The sequence below is a fragment of the Pundamilia nyererei genome, unplaced genomic scaffold, assembly GCF_000239375.1.
Source record: "Pundamilia nyererei isolate P.nyererei 1_Seehausen unplaced genomic scaffold, PunNye1.0 scaffold00286, whole genome shotgun sequence".
NCBI lineage: Eukaryota > Metazoa > Chordata > Actinopteri > Cichliformes > Cichlidae > Pundamilia > Pundamilia nyererei.
The window spans coordinates 356,104-383,333 of NW_005187687.1; the positions used below are offsets into that span (position 1 = coordinate 356,104).

General features: G+C 43.1%; 2 protein-coding genes across 2 annotated transcripts in view; both read right to left on the reverse strand.

Annotated features, from left to right (window-relative positions):
• Window positions 1–141: 141 nt before the first annotated feature.
• On the reverse strand, window positions 142–10,664 carry kl (klotho). Its single transcript, XM_005750763.1, has 13 exons — window positions 9,765–10,664; window positions 7,971–8,401; window positions 7,808–7,887; window positions 7,520–7,682; window positions 6,987–7,092; window positions 5,701–5,850; window positions 5,349–5,584; window positions 4,646–4,841; window positions 2,992–3,170; window positions 2,783–2,890; window positions 2,562–2,667; window positions 2,284–2,410; window positions 142–657 (listed from the first exon to the last, which is right to left on the reverse strand). The coding sequence occupies exons 1-13, from the start codon at window positions 10,482–10,484 to the stop codon at window positions 323–325; spliced, it is 2,937 nt and encodes a 978-aa protein (XP_005750820.1). The 5' UTR covers window positions 10,485–10,664; the 3' UTR covers window positions 142–322.
• Window positions 10,665–15,549: 4,885 nt separating this feature from the next.
• The window catches only part of pds5b (PDS5 cohesin associated factor B), a 29,958-nt gene continuing 18,277 nt past the window's right edge, over window positions 15,550–27,230 (reverse strand). The window contains exons 13-35 of the mRNA XM_005750764.1: window positions 25,542–25,655; window positions 25,368–25,449; window positions 25,231–25,279; window positions 24,960–25,099; window positions 22,756–22,871; window positions 22,537–22,642; window positions 21,897–22,057; window positions 21,581–21,704; window positions 20,955–21,113; window positions 20,593–20,661; window positions 20,279–20,415; window positions 19,937–20,060; window positions 19,566–19,770; window positions 19,372–19,486; window positions 19,101–19,233; window positions 18,873–18,992; window positions 18,533–18,595; window positions 18,289–18,431; window positions 17,863–17,935; window positions 16,592–17,010; window positions 16,406–16,486; window positions 16,190–16,295; window positions 15,550–16,080 (exon numbers count right to left, since the gene is read on the reverse strand). Of these exons, the coding sequence (XP_005750821.1) occupies window positions 16,048–16,080; window positions 16,190–16,295; window positions 16,406–16,486; window positions 16,592–17,010; window positions 17,863–17,935; window positions 18,289–18,431; window positions 18,533–18,595; window positions 18,873–18,992; window positions 19,101–19,233; window positions 19,372–19,486; window positions 19,566–19,770; window positions 19,937–20,060; window positions 20,279–20,415; window positions 20,593–20,661; window positions 20,955–21,113; window positions 21,581–21,704; window positions 21,897–22,057; window positions 22,537–22,642; window positions 22,756–22,871; window positions 24,960–25,099; window positions 25,231–25,279; window positions 25,368–25,449; window positions 25,542–25,655 (2,872 nt within the window). The 3' untranslated portion in view covers window positions 15,550–16,047. The remainder of the gene's footprint in view (window positions 16,081–16,189; window positions 16,296–16,405; window positions 16,487–16,591; window positions 17,011–17,862; window positions 17,936–18,288; window positions 18,432–18,532; window positions 18,596–18,872; window positions 18,993–19,100; window positions 19,234–19,371; window positions 19,487–19,565; window positions 19,771–19,936; window positions 20,061–20,278; window positions 20,416–20,592; window positions 20,662–20,954; window positions 21,114–21,580; window positions 21,705–21,896; window positions 22,058–22,536; window positions 22,643–22,755; window positions 22,872–24,959; window positions 25,100–25,230; window positions 25,280–25,367; window positions 25,450–25,541; window positions 25,656–27,230) is intronic.

Below are 27,230 nucleotides of genomic sequence, written 5' to 3' on the forward strand. Positions count from 1 at the left end.
GCATTTGCTTAATTTTGTTTATTTACTACTCGTCTTGGAGAAAGAATGTGTCACCCTGGACAGACCGTTATTTGTGAACTTGTTAATCCTCTGCACTCTCTCCATACAATGAAAACAAATAGACGTATTGGAGACGTAAGGTTATCTAAAATAGAGATGTTTTATTAACACCAGCATTACTTAGTGACATATAAAGCCTAAAATGTGAGGCTGATTGCAGCATGTCTTAAATCAAACATCCTTTAGCATCAAATCCAAACTATTACAGTCTGAACAGACTGCACTGCTGCAAGCACACTTTGGGTCGAAGCAGCTCCTGCCATCAGTAACATTCCTTGTGTCTCTTGGCTGTATAGTAAATAATGAGGCCCAGGGTGATCAGCACCCCTGAACCTACCAGAATCAAGAAGCCCATCACAGGACTCTTGCTCAGAACGTGGCAGCTACGGCAGGGCGGTGCCAAACTGGGACACAGCTGTGGCTCTGCTCCTTGAATCGGGAAGCCGTTATGCTCGATGATGTTGCGATAGTTGGAAAGAGAGGCTTTGACAATGACTTCCTCGTGGACTTGGCCATACAAGCCGAACCCCGGGTCTCTCTGATCGTTCAGGGCATAGGCAAAGTAACCCTTCAGGTTTACACCATCCAGAGTGTATGCTGTGGAGGACAGAGGAGGAAAGGCAGCATGTTAGATATTGAGTCTTCTTTTGGTTGCTTCCTTTAGGGGTCACCACAACAGATCATCTGACTCTATCTCAAACTCTTACAAGCCTCCATAAATCTTCTCTGAGGTCTTTGTCTTTTCCTCTTGAGTGACAGGAGAAAAGAATAAACTTAGTCAATCTCTGACCTAATCCTACCCCCACCTTAAACCTGTCTGTCTCGCTGTCCTCATACATGTCCTTCACCTACCTCACACACTTCTCTGCTGCTCCTGACTTTCTTGTGGAGTACCACAGTTCCCCTCTTGGCACCCTATCCAAGAACCTCAGCACCTTAGCTGTACTTTCCCAGTCATCTTCCTCTACCACCCAGTCTTCTGCAACCTCAGATATTCAGTATGAATAAAAGTAAATAAAACATTAATGCCCTATACAGCCAACAACACATAAATACTACAGTTATTCTATAATTCATTAACTCAAACATATGCAGCTAGATATTGCTCTACATTTGCGCTTCAGGAGCTTAATAAAAATTGCTCTAACCTGTGTATATAAACTACTTTGAAAAAGACCAAATAAGCATAGATGCTGTCGCCGTATTAAGAATAAGTTACCTACAAATGCTCTCCTTACAGCCTGAGATAACAGCTGTCCAAGTGAAGTAAAGAAACATTTCTAGCTATAACCTCCAGCCTAGGTTGGCTAAGCAATTGACATCGACCTTCACTGTTGACGCCCAAGGTCAAATGATCTTGAAAAATAATTTCGACAAACCCTCTTGAGCAATATTTCATATCAAACGGCAAAGTGAGAGCAGTAGAGCGCACTTTTTTATGTCACCTTATGTCACTCCATAAGGTTTTGCAAAACCACACCCTGCATGAATATATCTTAATATATCTTTTAAAAGTTTTTACATCTTATAGAAGCCAAAGATTTTAGCCAGTTCTGCTCCAGTCATAAGGGTAAAGATAATTAAATACACCATTTTAGTATAGAATTCTTCGAGGTCATAGGTCAAATCAGGGTCACAAAAATGAGGAAAAACCCTTAGTTTCCATGGTTATCTCCAAACTTTAAAGCAACATATTAGTGATTGGAGGACATAAGCACTTTGTGTGTTTGAGCTCTTTAAGACATTGTTTTTCAGTACAACATTCATATTACCAATGCTGACATCAGAATAAAACAAAGTTTAAGTATAGCTCTTTCTCTTCGGGTGGAGCTGCGCTGTCTGAGTGCTCTTGTTATTTCCTGTACTTTGGCAAAAGTCAAAGTGCATGTGAAAATATCTCTCCCATCGCTTTTCTTAAAAAAATGACTAATAATAAACTTAATGTGGCTCCAGCAACACTACAAGATATCATCCTTTGGTGTAACACAGTAAGCTTTACAAGGGCAGGGACCTGACTCAAAACTTCAGCATGGACTGTGCGTGCATCTCTGTTGATATTTGTGTTTGCAGTTACCTGGGTCCAAGTCAGCTGACTGAGCTGGGATCAGTGACCTAAATAGCTGTCTAATAATTAAACTGCATTGAGGCCACAGAGGGGAGAAGACTTTATCTCTACAGGATTGTACACAAGTTGCATGACATTAATCCACAAAAAAGTCTCACCTTTAAGTGCCTCGTTGATATAGTTGTACAGGTAGTAAACTCTCAGGCTGTCCTTGAAGCGGGCCGGATCTTCCTGGACCCCGTTAGCCATCACGTAGACGGGCACGTCGCTGTAGTGCTCTTTCACCTTACAGAGCAAAAAAAAAAACAGAGCCTCGTATGCTGCTATTACACTGAAACAACATCTGACCTGAAAGTTTTCATCCACTCAGTATGAAAACACATAACTGCAAAGGGAAACAGATGGTTGCACACCACAACCATCACGACAGTCTTACCCAGTTGAGGGCTTTCCTCAGTCCCCAGGGCACGACAGGTCTTGGGGACATGATCCACGTGGTGTCAATCATGTGTTGGACTTCAAGCATTGCTGTGTAGGTGTATCTGTAGATGTAGAAAATAAGAGTGACTAAAGAACTTCCTATTAGTTAATAAATAATTTCTGATGAGCCTGGATAGTGTTGAAGTCATATTAAAACAGAGAGGAGTGAGGTCGTACGAGTCTTCCTTGGCGTGAGTCACAAGCTTGGTACTGAAGTGGCTGATGGCAAAGAAGTCATACGTCCCTTTAACCAGCTGTCTGTCGTCCTTCTTGAAAACTGGCAGTCTGTGGAAGCACATAAAATATAACTAAAATTGAACTGCGTACACTTAATATTACACACAAGGCTTTAAAACTGTACCACACTGTGAATGAAGGATTTGTACTCGAGTGAGTTCAGCTGCCGCAGCCAGCTCCTCATCCCCACAGGATAGTCCCCACTGCCAAAGATTGGCTCTGCGAACCAGCCGACGCAGAAGTCTAAAACCCTTTTAGCCGGCTCCACGTCTTTTCGGCTGAATGAAAATGCCGGCTCCACCCAGTCCATATGCAAAGCCAGAGACACCTGATATTACACAAAGCATGCCAAGTTCAGGTGAGCATCTGAGACTATTTCTTTCTCCTGGTGTCCACACCAGGGGCGGATCTAGAAGGGTGGCATGGGGTGGCAAGTGCCACCCTAAAATGATCCCTTGCCACCCCAAGTGCCACCCCAGTTTTACATATGACAGTGTTGTTTATGAAAATAAGATAGCATTAACAGTTTGAGTGTAGTTACAGTCAACAGTGAATATAAATGCTAAAACTGAATATATTGGATAGTGTCCCGTCCCCCCCACCACCATTAATAAATGGTTCAGCCCATAGCAGGACCTGCTTTTTTCTTGTTTTTAAGTAGCAAGCGATGCTTATGATTGTGCCAGAGCACATTTTGAAAAACACCATGGGAATTTTGGCTTTTACACAGGTGGTTGGATGTTGCACTCTGGAAATGGAAGGAAGGTGAGTGTTATTAACCCTCTGTGGTCCACGGACACACTGCACCTCCAAATCACATGACTATTTTAAACTTTTTTTTACTGGCACACGTCATTTGTGGGGCATCTTACTGCGAAACCTGATTGTTCTCTCATTTTAGTTTTAGTAATATTTTTAAATGGTTGTAGAAAATGAAAAAAAAACAACCTGGCAGGTGTATTGGCTGCATTTTTAGATAAATAGCTGTACATTTTGTAAACATATACAGAATTTATATTTGCAATTCAAGTTATAAAAATGTACTCAACATGTCTGTGGGGGTTTTTTACAGTAAAAAAAATACTACTAGGATTTTAAGTTCTTTGTGTGATTTCAGATCAGTAATAGTACTATTAATAGTAATAGTAGTACTAATGCAGTATGTCAGTGAAAAAAATAACTAAATTCAGTTGAGCTGAAAAGATACCAAACAAGGCAAGGGGGAAAAAATAAAATGAAACAATCTGAGGGTGAAACGTAAACTCAAAAGGAGTCAAAAATGGCCGTTTGTATTTCAGACCTCAGTGGGTTAATCCAACAAATCATGAAAAATTAGGTTTAAATTTTTGTTCATCACAGTGCAGATTTCTGAAATTTTGTGTAATTTAATCTGTAACAATGTGATTGTTTTCTAACAAAAAACAGTGTGAAACTTAAGTTAGACTTGTTTTTGTAAACGAACCGCCCCATGTTGTGTAGCTTTCTGGATTTTATACTTATTGGGCTACATATTTATTTATTATACACGCTATACAGTACATAACATCAAAACTCACATGTTTTATGTAACTAAAGTGTGTTTTTATGTGGGCTACAGACAATAATTAAGTTATAGACTATATTTATATGAAAAACGTGTATGCTTACTGAATCATTCTAACCATATGTAACCACCTGCATATGTGTTTGGGGGGGGGGCTTTGATTTTGCCACCCCATTTGATTTCTTTGCCACCCTCATGCCACCCTAAGAAAGCTTCTCTAGATCCGCCCCTGGTCCACACAGAACCAGCACTTCACTGACCTTTCCTCCCTGTGCATATCTGAACTCGCGGTCGTAAGCATGCCAGGCCAGCGCGTGAGCCCGCAGCATCTCATGGCCCTCCGGGTAGCTCACCATCTCATCGTTTGGTTCGTTCAGGGTGATCCATATCTTCACATAGGCCCCTAGCTCTCTGTAGCAAAGCCTGGCATAGTCTGCAAAGGCCTCTGGAGTCTTACTGTTACAAGGGAAAACAATATCTACATTAAGAAACTGAAATGGAAGTAATCTTGCTGCTCTGATATATCTAATAAAAAATAAGTATATACACAGTATAAGTACATACTGTGGCTCAAGACTTTTGCACAGTGACAACATTCAGGCACTTACATGTGATTTCAAAAAATAATAATGGTGGATATCATTCTACTTTAAAAACAACGTCAGATGTCACTAATGGAGTTAAAAATGCCAGCACATCAGACTTTCAAATATTGGGATTGCTGGTTTTAGTATCTCTTTATTACAGGAAGAGAAAACACGGAGCAGTCAGCGATCACGCAGGTGAAGACATGGACACACTGTTCCTGGAAACATCGCCGCATGTTTGCTTTTATATCACACCACTCTGCCCATTACTGTAAGCTGTGATAAACCATGACTCATAGAAATTAAGGTGTATTTGTTCTGTATTCGGAGCAAATTTTCAAGCTCAAACGGTGTTTATATAAGCGCTCTATCTGACCTGTTCAGCCACTTGTTGGCAGTATCCAGCGGGGCCGGCAGGCTGCTGCGCTGGCGAGTGTGGTGCCAAAGAGTGACCACAGGTGTGACATTAGCCTGGAGCAGCTGACGTGAGAAACAGCGATAGTACCCCAGCAGGGTGGTGTTAGGATGAGCCACATCCCCTGTAGGCACCAGAGCTGACCAGTTGAGGGAGAAGTGGAAGTGATTTACTCCAATCTGCCTGATTTCTTCCACCTAGGGAGGAGAAGGAGGAGGGATACACACTGAAACTAAGAAACCTCCCTCAAACCTTTACATGCTGTAACCCAAAAAAGAGCCAAAACAGGTGGCAGGTGGGTAAAATGGCCAACCTGCTGGCGGATGGTGGCGTAATCGGCACAGTGTGGGGTTCGATGTAGAGGCGGCGCGCTGAAGCCCTCCAGCTTCAGCAGCTCTCCGTTGTTGGAGATGTTCCAGAGGTAAACGTTTGGGTCTGCAAACTGGGTGGGCGTGGTCTCCACCTGTGCGAATAACGATGCAAAACGATCAAAGCAGTTTTGCAGGATGACTCTGTGGGTTCATGTGGTTTATGATTAAGAGAGGGTTAATTACTGTCCCTGTTTCTAAGTTGGACTTTCACCATAAAAAACGCAGGCTGGAAGTAATGTAATCCACACGATGCAAGTTCGATCAGGGCAAGAGAAATACTTTCAAATAAGATATTATAATCACTGCATAAATCTTCCAATCGTCCAACAGAGCCGTCATGTTAAATATGTTAGACATCAGCCCCACAGATGGTAGAATGATAAACAGGTCCATTGTCAGCTCTATTCTGAGTCCCTGAATCAAAGCTGAGACAGTTAAGTTAATATTTTCTTGAGTTGACATCTCCAAGGAAGCATGTAACATGGTAGACGAATGTACCTGTATTAACTCAGCTCCATATTATTGTGTGAAGTTGCACTGGGTTGGGAGTGGTTGTGTCACATTTTTGGTGAGCCAATGGCTGTAATGGGGCTGGACTAATTAGAGGCAGGTGTACCTGATTGCACTGATACACTGGTCTACTTATAGCCCACACTACAAACACTGCTGTGTCATTTTGTCTCTCTCTGCAGGTGTGTAATGTAATGAAATCTGATGGATGGATGGGTTTTGCACTGTGAGTTATATAGTGAGTGTTTCATTTTGTCTCTCTGTGCAGGCCAGGGCCTATTATATGCCACAGCCTAAAGGCAGCAGAGTTGCAGAGGCTGTAGTGACCACTGGCTATCTACTTGCAGGGTGGTGCTAACCCCTGTTGAAGTCAACACGTGGAGTGCAACAGGCATTGTGGCATAGCTGGCTCTGGCCTTGGGACTGTGTGTATTTACTTGATTCGCAAATGGGACACTGGACTGTTTTATCTTTTGATTATCGTGTCAATAAATTATCTTTTAGAATTTTATTGACTATCATCTTTCTGCCCACGGCTGAGATGGTTGGTCAGACCTGGAATCTTTTTTGGGTGTGTTACAAGCATTCTAATCGCCTTTCATTCATTATCCGACCTCTGGCCCGCCATGACTTCCGCATCCATCTGCAAAACCCCCTGCAGTGCCTACACACCATCTCCTCCCGGGCTCAGTTTACATGCACAAACACCCACAAGCACCTGGATTGAGTTGGCTGACACACCCCAGGCGAAATCACAGGGGAAGGATCCTTGTACTGGTCTGTTCTCAGGAAGTTCTGGGAAACCGTTGCTCTGGATGACGTTTCTGTAGGAATGATGACAGCGGCACAAACTTTCTTCCTTTATTGTGTCTCTTTACTGTCTTTGTAAGACATAATTGTGTTGTTTTTTTTATATAAAAAGAGAAGAGTCCTTAACTGAACCAAGATGAAACGGTTACTGCAGATATGTTGTGCTGTCTAACCTTCTCTACATCTTCTCCATCAATGATCTCAAAGTAAACATCCCATTTCTTGGTACTGGTGCTTACTGATCATTAAATCTCTTCTCAATCCAGCTTCAACAACTCTTTCCCACTACATGAAGGTAGTGGAAAAGAGTTGTTGGTGTGGCTCATCAGCTTTATCGCTCTGCTGTGCTGCTGTACAGCATTTTATTATCATAGTAACTTATTCTGCTGTTGGAGGAATTCAACAGATACCTGCACAAAATGATAAGAACTGAACACATGCCTGTAAAAGGTGGCAGATGTCTTTGGCTCCCTCTTCATGTCAGGAGTGTTGAAGTCCACATGGTAAAGCCCCCGTCGTATCCCGTATTCCCTGTGCCACTCAAAGCCGTCTATCAGAGACCAGGCGGTGTATCCAATCACATTCACTCCATCTATGACGATTGCTGGATTACAAACACAACAGCGCAGATGACCCATATTTAGTTTCAGTGTGAAGATATCGGGTTGCCATTGTTTTTATGACCACTTATGCTGATATGAGAATGTCAATGCACGACACTGGACTTACACTTTAGCGCCTCGGCGATGAACCTCTTGAGGTAGTACATGTGTTTTGGGTCTTTTGTTTTGGTGTTGCCGAGGACGTACCTGCATGGAAACCAAGATGTTCAACAGAGACATGAAGTGGCATCAAAGAGGTGCTGTGCAATCAGCAGAGCATCTACACCTACCAACCACTCTGCACCACAAAGATGGGGGGGTTGTCATACTCCGTGTTGACCCAGTAGAGCAGCATCCTCAGGTCCAGATCCTCCTGCTGCCCAAACTTGAGGCTGTCGTTGATCAGATGGAAGCTCAGCGCCGCTCCGTGAGAGAGGGCAAAAAAGTCAGCTGTTCCTTTCACCTGTTCACTTTCTTCCGGCGTGAAGGAGGGCAGACGTGAGCCCAGCCTTGACTTCATGCAGGGAGGGTAGTCCCCATCTATGAACAGTGGCCGGGCGAACCAACCCAGGACGTGGTCCAGGGAGCACTGACATTCTCTCAGGCTTTCCAGGCGAGTGCGGCTGGGCTTGATCCAGTGAGAGGCCAGCGCCATGGACAGTTTGCCATGGTGTTGTGGACGGTAGTGGCGGTCGTAGAGATGCCAAGCAGCTGCGTGAGCCTGGAGGAGGGAGAAGCACAGAAAAAGAGGGGAGATGGGTGGATGGGATGTAGGCATAAATGCTGGGAAGGATGACACAAAACAAATATAACATTAATAATATAAAATATTATAAGGCCTTGAGATTTATTATTTTCACAGCAGCCCAGAAACAAATACATTATTACTCATGAGAGCAGCTTGATCAAATACTCGTTCCTACACAATCAGGTTATCCACGATGATGAAGTTTATAGATTAACAGTTTTAAAGAAAAAAACTTGTCATTGCTCCACCAGCTTCGTCTTCATGTAAGTCATACATTTCAAGCATCTTGAAACGTTCTACAGTCCAGTAAACAAGACCATAAAAAAAGATATACATAATTTTTAAGAGAGTCCAAATCCAAATAAGCATGGCGAGCCAAAGCTACGAGCTTCGCTGTCAGCAGGTCGGTAAAGATCCTCAGGCTGAGAAAAATTAAGAAAACAATCAACATAGTAAGATGTTTGTTTCTGTGAGGTTATTGTCTGCAATAGCTTTGCTTATTTGTGAACTAACGTGTAGTCAGCAGGATTTACAAAGACGTTATATATAAAATAATGACATGTTTTGCAAGTATCTTTACGACTCTGTGTGATTGTACCTGCAATATAATAAATCAAGTCCCTTTTGACCATTTAAATTTCTTTATAATACTGTGATGTCATATTTTTGTTGCAATTTCTTGGCTAGATCTTGCTTTAAAAAGACTTTTGTAACCCTTTAAAGACTAAACTGGGAAATAATGGCATACATGAGTTTTAATTTGTATCAAATTTGCTACATCTACGGTAGCTTTCTTCTTCTTCTTCTTCTTTTTTTTTTTTGCTTTAAAATGCATTTCCCATTAACAGAAGTGTTCTTTATGCCCCAAACTGACAGGTTGGATGGAAACAAGTCATTTACAATAAATACTACAGGCAATCTTAGTTTAAGTGTTATAATTTTTTTAGATTTGTTGGCCTGTACTCTGTCAAAAATATCTCCCCTGAATGATATCAAGTGAATTTGAGAAAGAACATTCCCTTCACAAGGCATAAGCGCCAGTCAGTTTTTGGTAAAGTGACTGTTATATCACTTTATATCATCCTAAAATGTCTCATTGACATTAAAAATGTCCTTTTTATGGGAGAGCTGGCCCAGAGAGCAGAAAATGTAACATAACGATACTTTAAGTATTGGATTGGCTACAGAGTCAAATGAATACTTACAAAACAGGTAATTTCTTTATTTTAGAAATAACCCCTTCAAATCCTCTTCACTAAAGTTGTTTTAATAATGTAAGCACATATTTTAGATATTTTAAAAAACACACATACACACAGGAACAACATAGAATCACCTTGAGCAGGTTGTGTCCAACTCGGAATGGAAGATCAGGGTCGGTCTTTATCCCGGGAGCCACCACTCCGGTGCCATATCCGTGTCTCGCCACCACAAAGGGATTATCGATGGTGATCCAGTACTTTACGTCATCCCCGAAAGCCTGGAAACAGAAATCGGCGTAGTCTTTGAAAATCCCCACGAGCTCCGGGTTGCTCCATCCGCCGAGGGTCTGCTGCAGGTGGTCTGGCAGGTCCCAGTGGTAGAGCGTGACCACCGGCTCCACGCGGATCTCCTTCAGCTTCTTAATGAGTGTCCGGTAGTAGTTGGTGCCGATTTCGTTGTAACTGCCACGGGTACCGTTGGGAAAAATCCTGGACCAGGACAGGGAAAATCTGTAGTGGCTGACCCCGAGCTGTTTAATGGCTCGGATGTCAGCGTTGATGTTGTGGTAGCTGTCGCTGCCCACGTCTCCGGTGATCATTCGGGTGCCGCCGCGCGTAAAAGTGTCCCAAATGGAGAGCCCCTTCCCGTCCTTTTCGAATGCGCCCTCCACCTGGTACGCGGCCGTGCCCACCGCCCATATGAAGTCCTTGGGGAAGGTGTCATAGAGGAAAGCCTTGTCTGCCGGATAGGGCAGCTTATTGAAGCGACCCCAGGTTTTCAAGCCAGCGTTAGACTTTGCGGTCACGGGGGTGAAGAAGCCAAGAAACGTCACGAAGGTGAGCAAAGCCTTCATGGTGGCCGTCAATACTGGCTTTGGATGTCCAGTTTTGTCCCTTAAAGGGGCTCTTATTTAATCATGCTTGGAGCTTTTCAATCACTAAACACGGGACTGTGGAGCGCAGTCAGCCAGCTGTGAACCCACCACACGCCGCCTCTCCAAATCTATCAATTATTAGCCAAAGCACCTGACGCAACGAGCTCTCCAGGCACAACATGATGTTAAGAGCCCCAAATGGCCAATCCTTTGCTTAACCACATTAGTTTTAACAACAACTGATGGGACATGGATACATTAAATATGCTTGTTTTGTCTGTTCAAGCAAGGCCGCAGTTTGGCTTTTTTTATTCTTTTTTAGTCTAGATGTGATAAAGTATTCACAGCACAGGAAAGGAGAGTGGCCCAGGTGTAACACCCCTAATACAATCCCAGTAACGGTCCTATTATTATGCATCCTCAGCTGGCACATAATTTCATAACTGTATTCCGGTGTCACACATCAAGCGCAATAAAAGCTCATCGACATTTCTCACCGGATCCGGTTCACTCAGGACCCCACACAGAAAGAGAGGGGGGTGAAGAGGAGATGTATGCAAACAGCAGACTGAGTGTACCCTGCAGCACATCACTTCCTTATCTTCCTGCTCTCAGCTGGGTTGCTTGGAAACTCAGGCCTCTCTTGCTGTCGGCTATTTTGGTCCATATAGCTGCTGCATAAATATGTGAAGAGACATGAGTCTGTTGGTGCTGCTGGCAGCTTCCAGCCTGACACTCCAAATCTAACCTGACCTCGTTAACCTACACCAGACTCTGTATACAGTTCTAATGCCACAATCACATTTCAATGCAGATCGTTTAAATAATATAAAGGCAGCAAACAAATATGTCCAAAAGCATTTTTTAATCATACTTGTTTTCTTTAGAAAGAATGTATTATTTATTATTCCTGTTTGCACACAATAAGAGCTTTATTTCGTTTTATTGAGCCATGGCACAAACCACCACTGTGCAATGATGTGCTTTATCTTATGTAATCCTCACAGCTTGTAAAATAAGATAAAATTGAGGGTATCTTTGGACCTTGGTCTGTAGTCTTAATAATTCTGTCCTCATCTTTACAAATGTAAACAAATATGAAAAGAAGTCATAAACCATATCTCATAAGGAAATGTATAACTTGATCAAAGAAAGGCTCTATAAAGATGGTATGAGAAGAGTTTGTATGGGGACAGTTTGTCTCATGTTGACTGTCCTGACACGCGAGTGTTCAAATGACCGTCTGGACCACTTAATCAAAATTTTAACAAGTGACAGATTTAGTTTGTGATACCATTTGGAAAAGCTCAGAGTTCACCTGCTGAAATCCAGATTAGTGACATCAAATGAAGCCGGATCCATACTGTGAGAATGATTTTCAGTTTCAGCTTTTTCCTTCTTTGCTTCCTTCCAACCCTCAATTGTTCATCCAGCTAAGGTCATGTGGAGGCTGGTGCATACTCGAACTGAGACTGGGCCAATGAGGTCTTTACAGAATAAAGCAACCATTATCCTCATTACTGGTTAGTCTAATGGGAGGTAAGAAATGCGTGCACACATTTAACAAACTGTTTTCCTCATTCAGCTCTGTGCATTTGAACAGGGACATTGGAGATGAGCGTGTAGTCGCTGCTCGTCGGTGCAGCTCAGCTCAGCGGGGGACAGAAGTGCATGCTCTTGTCATTTATTGAATTTGCCTTGAAAGGCGGGTGGTTTATCTAATGCAGGGAAACAGACTCAGCCGGCAGTCGAACAGTATGTGATTAAGGCCTGGCACGGACCATAACCCGAAGGCAGATTGTGGTGTGTGGGTGTTTTTCCACTGAGCTGGGCTACGCTGCAAAAGTTCAAAACTCAAGTACATGTGCATAAGCAACGAGGAGCACAGCTTGCCTCATAAACAACACAGGAAAAGGAGCAACATTGGACGCTTAGCAGCCTCAGAGTGCACAAACACTGGACTGGACAGCGTGAGTGTGCTTTGACTCTCTGCAAATAAATAATTTTAATACACAGACAATCCACATCTGATGCTGCTTGACGTCCACTCTGACAGCAGTTTAAAGTGCAATCTACATGTTGGGTTAAAATTTAGTTAAGAAGGACACTGACTTATCTGTTTGCATCTCCTTAAAAACTTGAAATCTGCTGATGTCAGTCCATGGATCCTGAAACCAGCCGTGTTACAAATCCTTAGCAGACCCTACCTGCACATGTCTGAGTGTGCAAGGCGTTAATACATAAACTACACAGTTTTGTTTTAAAGCATCACCTCACAAGGTGTTTACTGTAAGATGCATTAGATTACTGTGCTCAAAGAAATGAAGAGAAGATTTTATACAAACATCAAATCTCAATAAACAAAATCATCAACCCTTTGAGGGCTGGATTCATAATTTACATAAATCAGAATTACTAGTTGAAATTGCTCATCCAGCTTGCATTATACTGTGGCTCAGTTGTGTATGTGGCTGCATTGCAAACCCTGATTCTGATGAGACAGCAGATGGTGTCCCGGGGGCCCCCCCTCCCCTCCAGACCTGGATGTCAGCACCAGTGAGCCTTATTTGGTGACGTCAGTCACTGATTCATAACATCCCAGAGGTTCTTAAGTGGATTCAAGTCTGGGAAACGTGTGTCAGTCAGTGGCTTCACTGTCTACATCATCCAGGAATTGAGTAAACTCTGGCAACATGGGCTGGACAGTGTCTTTCACCAGCAGAAGGTCTGACGCTGGGTCTGAGGACATCATCCCAGCGCCTATGAACAGTCACAGCAGTCTGTGTGACCCTCCCAGGAAATCCCTCATCCTCCCCAGTGCAGACATCCTGGATAATGTTTCAGGGGATGAAACGTTTCATGTGCTCAGTGTGAGCTGCTCTCCTCTGAAGGGGACGGGTCCAGTTCTGGTGTCTTCGAGCAAATGCCAGCTGAGCTTTGAGGAGAGGTCCGACTAAAACATGCGAGGCCCTCTGACTGAGTGTGTTTGTGACAGCGTGCTCAGATATATGCACGACTAACCTGCTGGAGCTCATGAGTTTATGAGACTTTCTCCGGCTCTGTCCAGTTCTCCTTGTGTAAGCGCTCATCTTCTAGTATCTCCTCCACACTGTGCTGGGAGGCATAACATATGGATGTGTGATCCTGAAGGATCTGGACTACCTGTGCACCCTGAATGTGCAGCAGGTACTCATAACAAGGACACTAACAAAAAAGCAAGACTGGAGAAAAATCAGTCAAAAAGGATCCAGAGAAAGCAGTGATCTGTGGAACCACCTGTAAAAACCATTTTCTTTTGAGGGTTTTCACCTGCTGTCAATTTCATTTGGATCAAAGCAGATGAAGTAGACTTCTGCTCCCTGACTGGACTGATTAAAATCCCTGAAGTTTAACTGACTACTTGTTATACTGTGATAATCGAATATTCCCTTTTAATTATTATTATTTTTGAGCAGTGGAGTTTTAAGCAGAGAAGTCAAGAATTCCAGTTTATAAAATCAGATTTGCTCACAGCTGCTTATTCACGCTGGACGACTCATCCGTGACACATATTACTGGCTGAGGTAGGAGATTGTTGGTGATCTTTGCGTCAGACTCCACATTTCTCCCCCACAGCACTTTCTCCCAAGTCTTCTCTAAACTGTTTAGATGCTCACTGACAAACTTGAGTTGGACCTGTAAATACGCCCTCTTAAACAGGGGGACTTTGCAACATTTCAATCCATTACAGCGTAACATGTCACCAGTGGTGTTCTTGGTGGTTGTGGTCTCAACTGCCTTCAGATCATTAAGCTTGTAGTTTGGGCTGACCCACCACATTTCCTATAAACATCCTCATGAGGCAAGGCCTTGCATTGGACCGCCAGACTGAGGGCGGCTGATAGCCATTTCATACTTCTTTCATTTCCAAAGAATCACACCAACAGTCACCAAGCTTTGTGATGATGGTCTTCTAGTCTATCCCAGTCTTGTCCCTGAAGTCCTTTGACAGCTATTTGTCCTTCCCCATGATGTGGGAGAGGTTGGAAGATACAGTTGCTGTGAACAGGTGTGATTTATACACATACTCTGAGATCAGGAGTATCTGTGGACTGATTGGGACACAGACATCTGTGGGAGCCAGAATTCTGGCTCGGTTGCAGAGGATCAAATAGTTATTTCACTATTCTAAATTATTTCGAGTTATTTCACTTGATTTAGAATTTTTGTATTTTTTCTCGATTTACGGTTGATATGCTGTCGCCCGAACAACTAGAGACTGTTCATTTCTTTGAGAAAACTGACAAATATGTCATTTCCCTCACTGTATGCACAACTGGCATTTAGAACACGACGTCCATGAGCACAGGGAACAGCTGGTAAATTTGTCAATACTTCCTAAATTTTAGGATTTTAAAACCCTTCTACAACCACCTGGCTAACACCGAGGGGCGCCCCCCCCACTTTGCCATAAAAGCTCCAACCCAGTACCTTTGGTACTGTGCAAACAGTGCAGTTGTTTGTGAAGTCTACTGACATTAAATGTGTTCACATAACTGTTTTGATTACAACTGGATATTATACAAGCCCTTTAAAAAAAAACGGCTCGACCTTTTCAAACATTCTTAATAGCTAAAATATCTCTATTCACGACAGCCTCTGGCATCAGAGCTAATCATACCGATAAAGCACAAACCACATCAAAGTAAAAGAAAGAGAAAATGAACATGTCAGGTTTTTATAGAGAATTATATTGATACAATGGAGGGTCTGACTGGGTGGATGTGAAGCCAAGTTAATCAGCAGTGACAAAAAAACCAAAACAAAACCAAGAAACTAGCAACACAGCTGCTCATGACTTCCTTCTATCAGCAAGTACAAACCTAAAAATGAGACGCACACTACAATCGTTTCCAGAAGCAACTCTACAGTCGGACAGTTCTGACACTTTCTTTTTCAATATGTGGTTTTAAAAAAGTTTTTAATATACAGAGCTGTAAACAAAAGAGCATGTTTTATTTCTTTGTTTAAAAGTAAATTCACACAATTAACATTACATAAAAAAAAAAAAAAAAAAAAGTAATGGTTAATCTCTTTCAGTTTTTAAAAGTTGACACGGAGGGAGGTTTGATAAGCAACGCCGCTTTTTGGGAGCACTTTTAATAACATGAGTGGGCAAAGGCTTTACAGCATCCGCCCAGTCAGCGTCAAACACAACAACAGAACATGAAACAGACATAAGAGACTATTTACAAGAGCGATCTATTTTTTTTCCTTTGTTTTTCCTCGTTAAAATCATTTCTACTTAATGTGGCTTAACGTCATCACAATGCAGCACAAAGCAACAACCCACAGCTGACGATGCGGATGTATTGATGTAGTGTGCACGTGGAATATGCAAGTGTGTAAAGTCGGTGTAACAGTAGGAGCGTCGGCTTATGAAAAGTTTTAAAAAGTTCAATGTCCATTTATTTTGTTTCGTTCTTGCGTCATTCCTCCGTGACTCTCGAGGAGACGTGCCGTCTTCTTTTGTCCTCTGTTTTTGTTTTAAAGTTTTTTTAGCTCATCTTCTTCGCCCAGCTGCCTTCTTGCGACCCTGAAATGAAAAAGGATGAAAACTGAACAAATAACCAAGCATATAAACTCCTTTAAAATACTTGAGTTGTTTTAAAAGACACTAAAATGGATGTGACAACAATTGACACCTTCGGTGTTGGCTCATCCTCCTCTTCCTCCACTTCTTCCTCTTCCTCTTCATCTTCTTCCTCAGACTCATCCTTAGTGGCAGCTGCCTTCCATCGGCCCCCGCGCCTGTATCCGCGGACAGAACAGGAACAGCTTAGCGTGCACATATTACATTTTGTGCCCTTGGAGGAGCAGTCGCAGTCGCTGATGTGCATTTTTGCAAAAGTGAATCTTACGTTGGCTTCTTGGCCGCCGGCTGAGCCGATTTAGGCGGACGTCCTCTCCTTTTCTGCGGCGTGGACTCTGCAGAGTCAGATCTGTTAAAGCAAGACAAAACAAAACGACTTCCATCAAAAACGAAGCTCGCCGACCGAACTTTGAAGCACATCTCGTGTTTCTGCGTGCGCCGGCTGTTTTCGTACCCCTGTGATCGTCGTGGCGCCCTGGCTTGCCTTCCTCCCCTGGTCTTCACCTCCATGTTTTCACTGCTCCTGTCGTCGTCCTCGTCTTCATCCTCTACTTCCTCCTCACCCCTCTCCTCGTCCTCCTCCTCTTCCTCCTCATCCTCCTCGGGTGGAGGAGCTGCCTTCTTCCGCCCCCTCCTCCCTTTGGCAGGCGTGTCCTGACTGGGCGTAGCAGACTTCGGAGGCCGGCCCCTGCGGCCTTTCTTGGGCGGACTGTTCTGTTCGTCCTCCGGCCGGTTGTCTTCGTCCCACGGGTCCTCAGAGTCAGCCGCTGCGGTGGTGTTGGCAGTTGCCTTCTTACGTCCACGCTTCGGCTTGCTCTCCTGGTCATCGCCGGAGGTTACGCCCCGTTTGCGACCCCGGGGCTTTTCGATATCCTGCACACAAACTCATTGTTCACCATTTCTTTGTTTCACAGTAAAAGACAGACTGAAATTCAGTTTTTACAGCAGCACAAAGAAAAGGAAGAAGAAAAATGGTGATGAGAGATAGAGATTTGAGATCTTTGGAGTGGTTTCTCACACGTGACTGGTGAATAGATCTGTAAGCAATAACACACAGAGCCCTTCTGTGACCTTACCGAAGGCTGAAAAATTACATAAGTCGTCTCGATTCCTGAGGTTAACCCTTCTAAAACCCACAAACTCAGTGAGAAACTCATGTGAAACTCATATTTTTGCATAAAAAGATACCATTACTTTTTTCTGTTGTTTGTTTTGAAAGGAAGGATTTCTGAGTCAGATGAAATCATGCATGCAAAGCAATAATGATGGTTTACACAATTTGTACACATTAATCTAGTCTCGACTTCAATCCAGCTGGTGTTTGCACAGTCGTATCATAAAGCAGAGACACGGGGATTTACGACAGGCAGCACTCTGCCGAATCACGGCAACGCTCCCTTCACTACTTTCCATCAGCTTCAGTAGAATCTTTTATCACGGTTTTGCTTATTTGCTTTTGTTTTACTTTAAAAACAAACAAACGAAAGAAAGAAACAAAAACCACCCCACACTAGAAAGAATAACTTACAATAGAGTAAGTCTGCACAGCCTCTTTACAGTCGTATCAATTTCAATCAAGGTTGTAACAATAACTACTCCAATACACTTTTTCAACACATATTATTAAACAATACATCCTGTTAAGATCTCATCAGAAATAAAGACGTGATCGCCACATCGACGTTTATCTTCCAATCAGTCTCGCAGCGCCTAAAGGAGATTTACCTTGTCGACACTGTCTGCTCTCTTTAGGCTGATGTCCTCGTTTTCACTGTGATCCATCTCTGTGCTGTCATGCCTGAAAAATAACATCAATCATTACTTGTTACTATTTTAGTTACAAACAAAACAGGGTGCAACAAGTGACACAGTCTCCTGAATTTTCAACATTTGAAAATGATCCATAGACCCTACAATATTAGAATGAAACCCCAACGGTTAGACAAACCCCTATGAGCAACTGCTTGGCAACAGTGGGAAGGAAAAACTCTCCTTTAACAGGAAAAAGCCTACGGCAGAGCAGCTACGTATGGAAACATCCTACGTGCAAACACGGAGTGCCTGGAGCTAATCCGAGTCTTTTATCAGACCAAAATATTGCTGATACGTTACGTTTTCTGAGTGTGGGAGTCTTGCCGTTATATCTCCTACCTGCTTTTGCTGCGCTGTGGAGAGCCCGGGTTGGACGAGGAGTCGTTACTGGTGGTCTCCATACGAGAAGCTTTACTCTGGAGTTGTTTGCCCGCTGATGACAAGGGCTTATTTACCGCCCCCAAAACGTTAGCAGACTTGGGCTTAAATAGGAAGGAGAGGCGGTCAGAGTGGAGCAGTGAGCCGGATGTGTGATCAACAAAACTAGTGAGCCCACATTATCATTTAAAAAGCTCGAGCTTACCTTTCCTGGTGTGAAGAATGCCTTCATCTCTGCTGGGAGATAATTTTTTGTGTTGCTGAAGTTCTGAAAGAGAGAAGCAGAGAGAACAGCAGCAATTAAAACAAAGCAGAAACACAAGCAGACGATCTCATTAGACAAAACATGCCTGCTTTTTTGTTTTTTCCCCCTTTTTTGATAATTTCTCTTCAAACAAGGACACGTTTATACAAAACTTAAGGCAGCTACTTTCTCATAACTCTTCGGAAGGATCTGCTAACACTAGCAATGCTGTCGTTTACTCATTTTAACAAAGTGAAAAATGTTTTGGATGCTTTAAACTCTTCAGAGCGCAGAGACCGACCTTGTCTGGTTTGGTAAAGAAGCGTGATGGCAGCACGGGGTCCTTTGGAGACTCCAGGCTGTAGGTGGTGCTCTTCGACATGATAATGTGCATGGCAACGTCACACACTGTGTAGAGTTTCTGCACAAGGAAGAAACAACAAACGCACGTCAGGGCAGCACTGATGACGGCGGCTGAAACACTGGCTGGATATCTACTGTCCATATTAGCTGCACGTTAAATGAGCACCTCATTCGTTTTGGGATCGGTGGCGGCCTGGGCGTCTTTCGTCTGCTTGATGTTTTCCACCATTTTTCTTATGAAGGCGTGGCTGTTGTTCTCATTCTTGGCCATTATAATCTCGAGGACAAACCACAGAGCCCTATCCAGGACAGCAAGTTTGACATTAAAAGGTACATGTCATGATTAACCATCATAAAAACAGACTAAAACGTGACTGAAACCACAAACGCCAGGTTGGAATATTAAAAACCCATTTAAGAGATCATACACCGCTTACTCTTTAATTTCCTTTAGCTGCTCGATGTCTTGTACTTTGACATAGTCCGGGTCGTGTGCCAGAAGGTGGATGGTGTAGGGCACCACATACTCCGGCAGCAGAGAGAAGAGCTTGTCTGTGGGTACACACACAGTGAATATGACACCACCCTCAAATGTCATCCGAAATCATCAGATATCGTTTGGTTTCTTTACCGCTGAGGGCAGCGTGCTGTTTGAGGTACTCGCGGCGTATGTTGACGTTTTTCACCAGGCACTGGCGAGCGTGAGCCCGCCTCTCCTTAACGGGGTCCTTGGCGCACAGAGCGAACACTGCCATGTATTCCAGCGGTAGCCGCAGACGGCACAGGCCCCGGTGAAGCTTCTGGGCAAAACACTGTCGCACCTGGTAGCACTCATCCTATAGCGCAAAGACGAGGACACGGAGAACAAGAAACGCGATGATGAGGAGGATGAAATGGGACAATATCAGGGAGAAGAGGCAGAGGTGGAGTAAAGATGAGCTGCACAGAAAAGGACTTTAACTGAAAACGCAGAGCCGGCAAATTAAATATGGCAGTTCTTACATTAATGACGAGCGCGCACAACTGATATTGCTCCAACGTGATGATTTCGTGGTAGCAGGGCTCCTGTGCCAGCTTCAGCAGGGCGCACGCCGCCGCCAGCCGCAGCCTCGACATGTCCGGTTTGCTAGAGAGAAACAAGAGGAAGCAGATTTATTCATTTATCTACAAACGTTCTTACCATCAAAACCCTCAAAGGTCCAGAGCACCCATTAAAAGTGAGCGCTTCACTGAAAATTGCACGACCTTAATCTGAGGACAAAACTTTCTTTGAGCTGCTCAAGGGCCTGACACACACAGGACCTTAGGTTTGTCTGAGAAGCAGAGTTTATTTATTTTAATTACCCCATCTTGCCCTGTTCTGTTAGGTCTCCATCGCTGTGTAAGATAGCAGTCAGCATCCTCAGGGTGGAGTTGCCCGATTTGCTCTGGTTGTTCTTCACGCCTAGTAACCACCTCACCATCAGCTTGATGCCCTGGATCTGAATGAGGAAGATGAAAAAGTGAAAGATTAAGTGTTTTGCATTAATACATCAAGAGTGTGACAAAGTAATTAGGAGAATTCTGGCTCAGAGTAATCTTCAGATTAAACTACTTAAAAAACAAAAACAGCAGCCAGACGGAGCTTTTGAAGAGACACACAAACGTTCACTGCTGACCTTGGCCATGGTCTCTGGGGACACTTCATCATCGGGAACCCAAAGTTTGGTTGTTTTCTTTCCTGGGATCTACAAATAACACAAACAATTTGAATAATTCACATAAACTGAGACTTTAGGTCAACACAGCTGGGAATATTTATACAGCACATTTAAGCCAAAGTGCAATCAGAAGAAACCCCCCCCCACTTATAATAATTAAATGAGTAAAATAAGACTAATTACATCAAAAAATGAAAAGTAATAAAAAAGTTACAAATAATAATAGTAAAGGAGAAGCACTTAGCTCAAAAGGCTAAAGAGAAGAGGCGTGCTTAAACACTGCAGAACAGTAAGAGGTATACGTGGATGCGTGTGTATACCCTGTCGTTCATGAGCAGATCCTTCACAATGAAGTTGGCGACTAAAGATTTGAGAGGTGCGGCAAACTGTTCTGGGGCCAGCTGGGCCAGGTGACCCAGGGTGGTCAAAGGAGTGATGAGCTGCTCCAGGTTAGCAGTGTCCAGACTTTTATGAAGAGGCTGAAGAAACACAACATGTCACTGACACAGTTTTAGGAGCACATAAAAAAAATAAATTAAAAAATAATCGTGGTTTCAATCTCAGGATGGATTTGATGTAAAGTTAATGCAGATGTCACATTGGGGTAAATATTCTGAGCACATCCATGAATGCAGACGGATTCTCTTTGTAACACAAAAAACAGGAAAATCGGCTGAAATAACACAATTAAAGGGTAAAGCACTGCAAACCACATTGGTTTCCCCTCTTAGCTTTGCTTTGAAAGTTCCAGATAATCAGCAGTCACCCAATACTGGCCCAGAGTTCACTCACTGTCTAAAACAACATGTTTTAGGACTTTTCGCCTTCCTTTTAAATCGAATTTCATTTTGATTGGCTGCCCCTCACAAACAGGATTTAAGCTAGGGATAGGGATATCCTCTCTCATTGACCACATAGATAAAAACCTGGCACCAAAGTGACTGACCTCAAAGATTTGGGCAAAGTGTGTGTCTCTGTTGCTGAACATGGCGTTGATGCAGTGGATGGCATATTTAGCCTGGCGGGGAGGGCCTCTCTTGGCTTTGGCCTGTAGTACCGGCAGTAGAACACTTGGGGGAGCAGACGGGAGAACACCACAAACAACAAAAACACAGCAGAAAGTTGGGTCACAAGTCATGCACAGAGCAGCGTATCCTAAGTAAGCGTATAAATAATGCATCCCTGCATTCCAGGAGTGTCACTGCACATTACACAGCGCTGCAAGGCAAACAAATCAGCCAAATTTAGCTCATCAAACTCACGATTTGATGTGAGGAAAACTCTCCTCCATCTTGCTGCCTGTATTCTTGAAGATCTGCAGCGCTGCCTCTGCCACCTTCTCGTCATCCATTTTCAAACAGCCCAGCAGAGACTCAAACGTCTCTGCAGAGTGGAATGACACTGGATGTGTGAATGACAGCACCTGCGAGTGATGAAAGGTGAGTCAAACAGCTGCGCCGAGTACAATCAACACCTTTTCACCTTAGAAAGAAAAGAAACAAGCGTGATTGATATTTTAAGCAAACCGTAAAGGGTCGAAAAGATGTGTGTGTGTTTTACTCATCATTAATTATCTGTTGTGTTTGTGTCACTATAAAAAGGCAGGACTGCAGGAGACATCATCCATCACCGAGTGCTTCTTTTTTTCCCGTCACTCCACAATTTCAACCAACAACAATTTATTTATCACTGATTGCTAGACTGCAGGTAGCAATTGACACGACAGCAGCAGAAGTTACTGAGCGACTGCAGAGCCTATAATTTAGATTCATTCTTGCAGGTATTCTATTTTTGTTAAATGGTGCACTCACGCACGATAATGAAAAGGCTTACAACAGAGTATCCATCGTGTCAATCTGCAGATAAACACCACAGGCGTTCGTGTTTATTACCGATCTTTACCTTCAGCAGTTCCAGTCCTGCTCTGATGGCCTCTTCAGTGGGAACACCTTCCTCTTCGTCATCAGCTGTTCCATCTATAGATTTGTTTACCTGTTTTATCAGAGCACTGATAGATGATGGTAGAGGTTAAATTTCTGCACGCTAGACTCGGATATGGCTGTTGTTTGCATTCTTTTTATTTATTGGATGAGCTAAAATTTGCATCCTGACACACAGTACCTGATGGACTCTGTGTCGATGTGCACAGGAGCAATCCTCTCCAACAGGAACTTCACCATTTCCAGGAATGGATTGCTGGGTTGTTTGGGGCTGCCAAGTTTTTTAGTGATGTCTCTCTGAAAGGACGACAATTAAGAACTTCAATTTATTTATGTAGCACCAAACCACAACAATACGAAGACCCCAACAGAGAGAAAACTCCACCAATCAGATGACCCCCTATGAGCAGGCACTTTGTGGCAACGCTTACAGCACCAGCTCAGGGTTTTATGGCCGTAATATTCTCTGTGCCTTTTCAGTATTTCCAAACCAAAGCCACCTGGAGTGATATTTCACAGCTGGACTAAAATCTAATGCTGCTTTTTTTCTTTTTTAAAATGTGGAAATACAAACACAGCAGCATGAACGCCCAACATCTCATATACTCACAGCAGTGAGCATCATCATTTAGTTCACTTAATTGTTGCCAACTTAGCAAATCTGCCGCAGGATTAAGCAACAAGAAAGAATACCAAAAATACTTTCTAGTGAAATACTCTATTGTGCAAGTGTCTCATGCTTCCCCTCATTTCTTTCCATTTTCCAAGAAAAATGGGAAAGAAGCACAGTAATTTATGTGCAAACAAACGTAAATACAGTGTATAAAGCAAAAACAGAGTCTGTGCAGTTCTAACAGGCTTGAAAGTCAATATTTGGTATGACCACCTTTATTCATCATTACAGACTGAACTCTCTTAGCTGATTTTTCCTGTAATTTCTTTAGTTAATCTTCAGGAATACTTCTCCAGACGTCTTGAAGGACATGGCTGCCTTTCATTCTGTTCTCGGTCAACATGAAAGCACACTGCTTCAATGCTATTGAGGTCAGGGCTCTTGGAAGGTCAATCCTTGACAGATAGTGTTTCATTGGGTGCTTTTCTATCCAGCTATGCTTTTGGTGCACTGGCAGTGTGTTTGTGATCATTGTCATCCTGAAGCTGCTGCCAATCAGATGCTCTCCAGAAGGTACTGCATGCTGGATCAAAATCTGATGGTACTTTTCTGCATTTGTGCTATTGATTCTCAGTCCAGGTCCTGTATAACTTGGCATACCTGAGCCTTTTCTGTTTCCTTTAAGAATGGCTCTTCCACTGAGACCATTTCTGATGAGGCTTCAGTGAGTAGCAGATGGATCAACTGAAGGTCTCTAGGCATTTCTGAGGTCCTCTGTCAGGGCTTTGATATATTTTCCTCCCCTAATTCTTAAGATGGATCTTTAGGTCTACCACTTTTTTTTTTGGACTCGACTTGTCTAGTTTCCTCAAATTTTAAAGGACACGCTGCACATCATGCTGAGATACGAGTTTTTGGCCAGTAGCTCTTTTCGAATGACCGTCATGTTGCAAAAATACCACGTTGCCAAGACTGTTACCTTTGGCAACGTTCGCAGATTCAACTAACGAAACAGGAAAACGTTTGTTTATGCATCAGGCTGCTACTAACAAAGTGTCTGAGGACGCAACGTAAAATTGTGTCTTTGCTAAGTTGTTTGTGCAGACAACGCTGGCGCACAGGTGCCTTTTTGTGCTTGAGTAATTCACAGGTCAATGTTTTACAAACAAAAAGAAATCCTCTGTATATGATTAGGTACCATAAATGGATTAAAAATGAGTGAAAGAGCAGCCGATGTCCAAAGAAAAACTTTGAAGGATCTTCAGAAAGCCGGGAGAATTACTGCTCAAGACTGCTACAGTCACACGTCTCAGTCTGTCTTCTGTGTTCGGCGAGACATCAGACAGAGAGACAGAAATTATGGCGGGCAGCCCTAATAACATCCTCCTTACAGCGGAGCAGGGGTGGATTGTTTCAATACATTTCCCCACCGTGACAACGATCGGTCACTAAAACTGTCATGAAACCAAGCTTAAACATTTTAAAACCACCTTTGGAATGTACTCAAGTCGAGTTACTGCTCATTTAAAGGTTATTACAGATTAGATATAATAAAGACAAGGACACTTTGGACTCAAAATACTGACATGTGTATAAAAGTGTTGTCTTATGCACAAAAATTGGAAGATGTGAACTCTATGAACAAATAAGTACATTTACGACTACAGTACCTATATGAAGAATCGGGTCAAATAACACAAAGCTACTGGAGGGATGAAAGTATTTCGTTTAAAGGAAACCACATCGTTATCTCAAAGGAACTCAACACTCACCACACAGACTTCAGCTTGCTTGCAAGAGCACGCGGGGCTGACCAAGGTTTCTAACTGATCTCTGATTCGCTCATCATCATCCAGGACCTGAGCCAGCTTCTTCACAAAGTCCTGAGCCTTGCCAGGGTCTGGCAGGTTCCCTGTTCACAGAGAAATTTCAGCATGTCACAGTGAAATCGATGTGAAATCAGGGTGAGAAGGTCACCCTGCGATCACTTTTGTTCATTTTTCCTGTTTGAAAGGACGTGCTGAATTCAGAGAGATGCCTTACTTGTGATCACCATGACTTTGGCAAACACAGCCTTGTTGGATGCTTCAGACTGAAAACAAACAAACACACAGTTACAGAAAAACCTTTTAGAGACAAGTATAGTGCAGTTATTACAGTCTGTGGTGTGCGTTAGTTACCTTGGGTTTTTTGATCAGGTCCAGCAGGTCTTTGACATGGTGTCTCAACAGATTCTGGCACTTCCACATCTCATTCAAAGCTCTGCAGGTGAAAGAAGCAAGGGACACAATGATGTGTTTGCCAGGCCTCCTTTAATACACATGTTGTTGCATAACAATTAAAAACTGACTTACTTAACAGCATTTGTGTCCAGGGTGGCATACAGGTAGTACAGACACTTCATTCTTTCAGTGGTTTCCAGGTTGTGAGGAACCATGTACTGGGCAAAAACCCGCTCCACCAGCAACCTGTACGTACAGAGGGCACATTTTATGGAGAAAATTAAATAAATAATAATAAAATAATAAAAATGTTTGGGTGCGAGTGGTTAGTAATAGTTAATAGATCCTAGCCGGTACAGAAAGCAGCAGCTGAACCTTTAACTAAAACCAGAAGAGCGATATGACATCACTGAGCATCTCTACACAGGTTACTGATTTGATTTAGTACTCTTACTAATGGCTCCTGGGAGCTTTACTTTACTGCAGACATTACTTCATTACTTATTTAAATTAGCCCATTAGCCTGTGGGCAGCCAGAAACCCTCAACAAAACCCTGCTGGCAGCTCCTGGGTCTAAATTCAAGTCTAGACGGGACTGCGCCTTTAACGTCAGGGCACCTCGGCTCTCGAAGGGCCTGCATTCAGATCTCAGACTCAAACTGCCATCAGCACATCGACTGATCCTCTAAATATTCTCTTTCACTCTTGCTTCTATCCTTCTGTAACAAATCACCTCTGAATCTCCACCCACTCCACCCTGCCTGGACTAGGGATTGGTATCGAAAACCGGTTCTTGTTGAGAACCGGTTCCCAAACTATTCCCTTATTGATTCCAGTCGCCCCGAATGACGTCACCACGTTGCGGAGCGTCATTTACCTGGCAGGAAACACGGCGCCTAAGCGGCTCAAATGCTCAAAAGTTTGGTTATACTTTACGAGAACGGATGACAACGGGGCAACTTGCAATACTTGCAAAGTAGATATTTCATTTAAGGGAGGAAACACTACGAATATGCAAAAGCATTTGCTCACAAAACACACGATGACCTTAAATGAATGTCGTGTTTTTAATTCTGCTCCGGACTCGTGAATCTCAACCCAGCAGCAGCGGTAACGTTTGCACGTCCTCTCCTGTAAATGCAGCAGGTAAATAATCAACTAACAGTGCATATTATGTTAGCGCGATCTGCCTTATTACAAAACCTGCCATTACTGTGCATTTAGGAAATCATGATGAGAGAGACAGACAGAGTCAGGCTCAGATGCTGGCAGTTGTCGCTGCAGTCTACCGGTAGCGTCTCCTTTCAGGCCAGGATAGACGAATGTCACCGAGCAGTGACTAAGTTTGTGGTAAAAGGCTTGCACCCATTTGCCACAGCAGATGCCCCCAATTTTCGGTAAGTGAATGTGTTTAATTGTAGGCAGGGACATTACTGGATATTCTTGTGTAATTGCTACTGAATAATTTATGTTATACTTTGTTATTGCTACAGAAGAATATTTATTTTATTATTTTACATTTACAATTTTTTTTCCTGGGGACCCTGTGACACCCCATTGAAGAGCCGTAGGCTGGATCTCTTAAGATCTCACTGCTGGGTTTGTAAGGCCATGTTACTCCTAAATCTCTATCTTGTTCAAAGAGAAGATATAAAACAAAGTTCTAAGCTAATCGACCCCAGTGTTCTCCTTTTTAAAAAGAATCGATAAAGAATTGAATCGTTAAACAGAATCGAAAATGGAATCGGAATCGTGAAAATCTTATCAATACCCATGCCTAGCCTGGACTGTCTTCTTCACCTCTCTCGTGCACCACCTGCT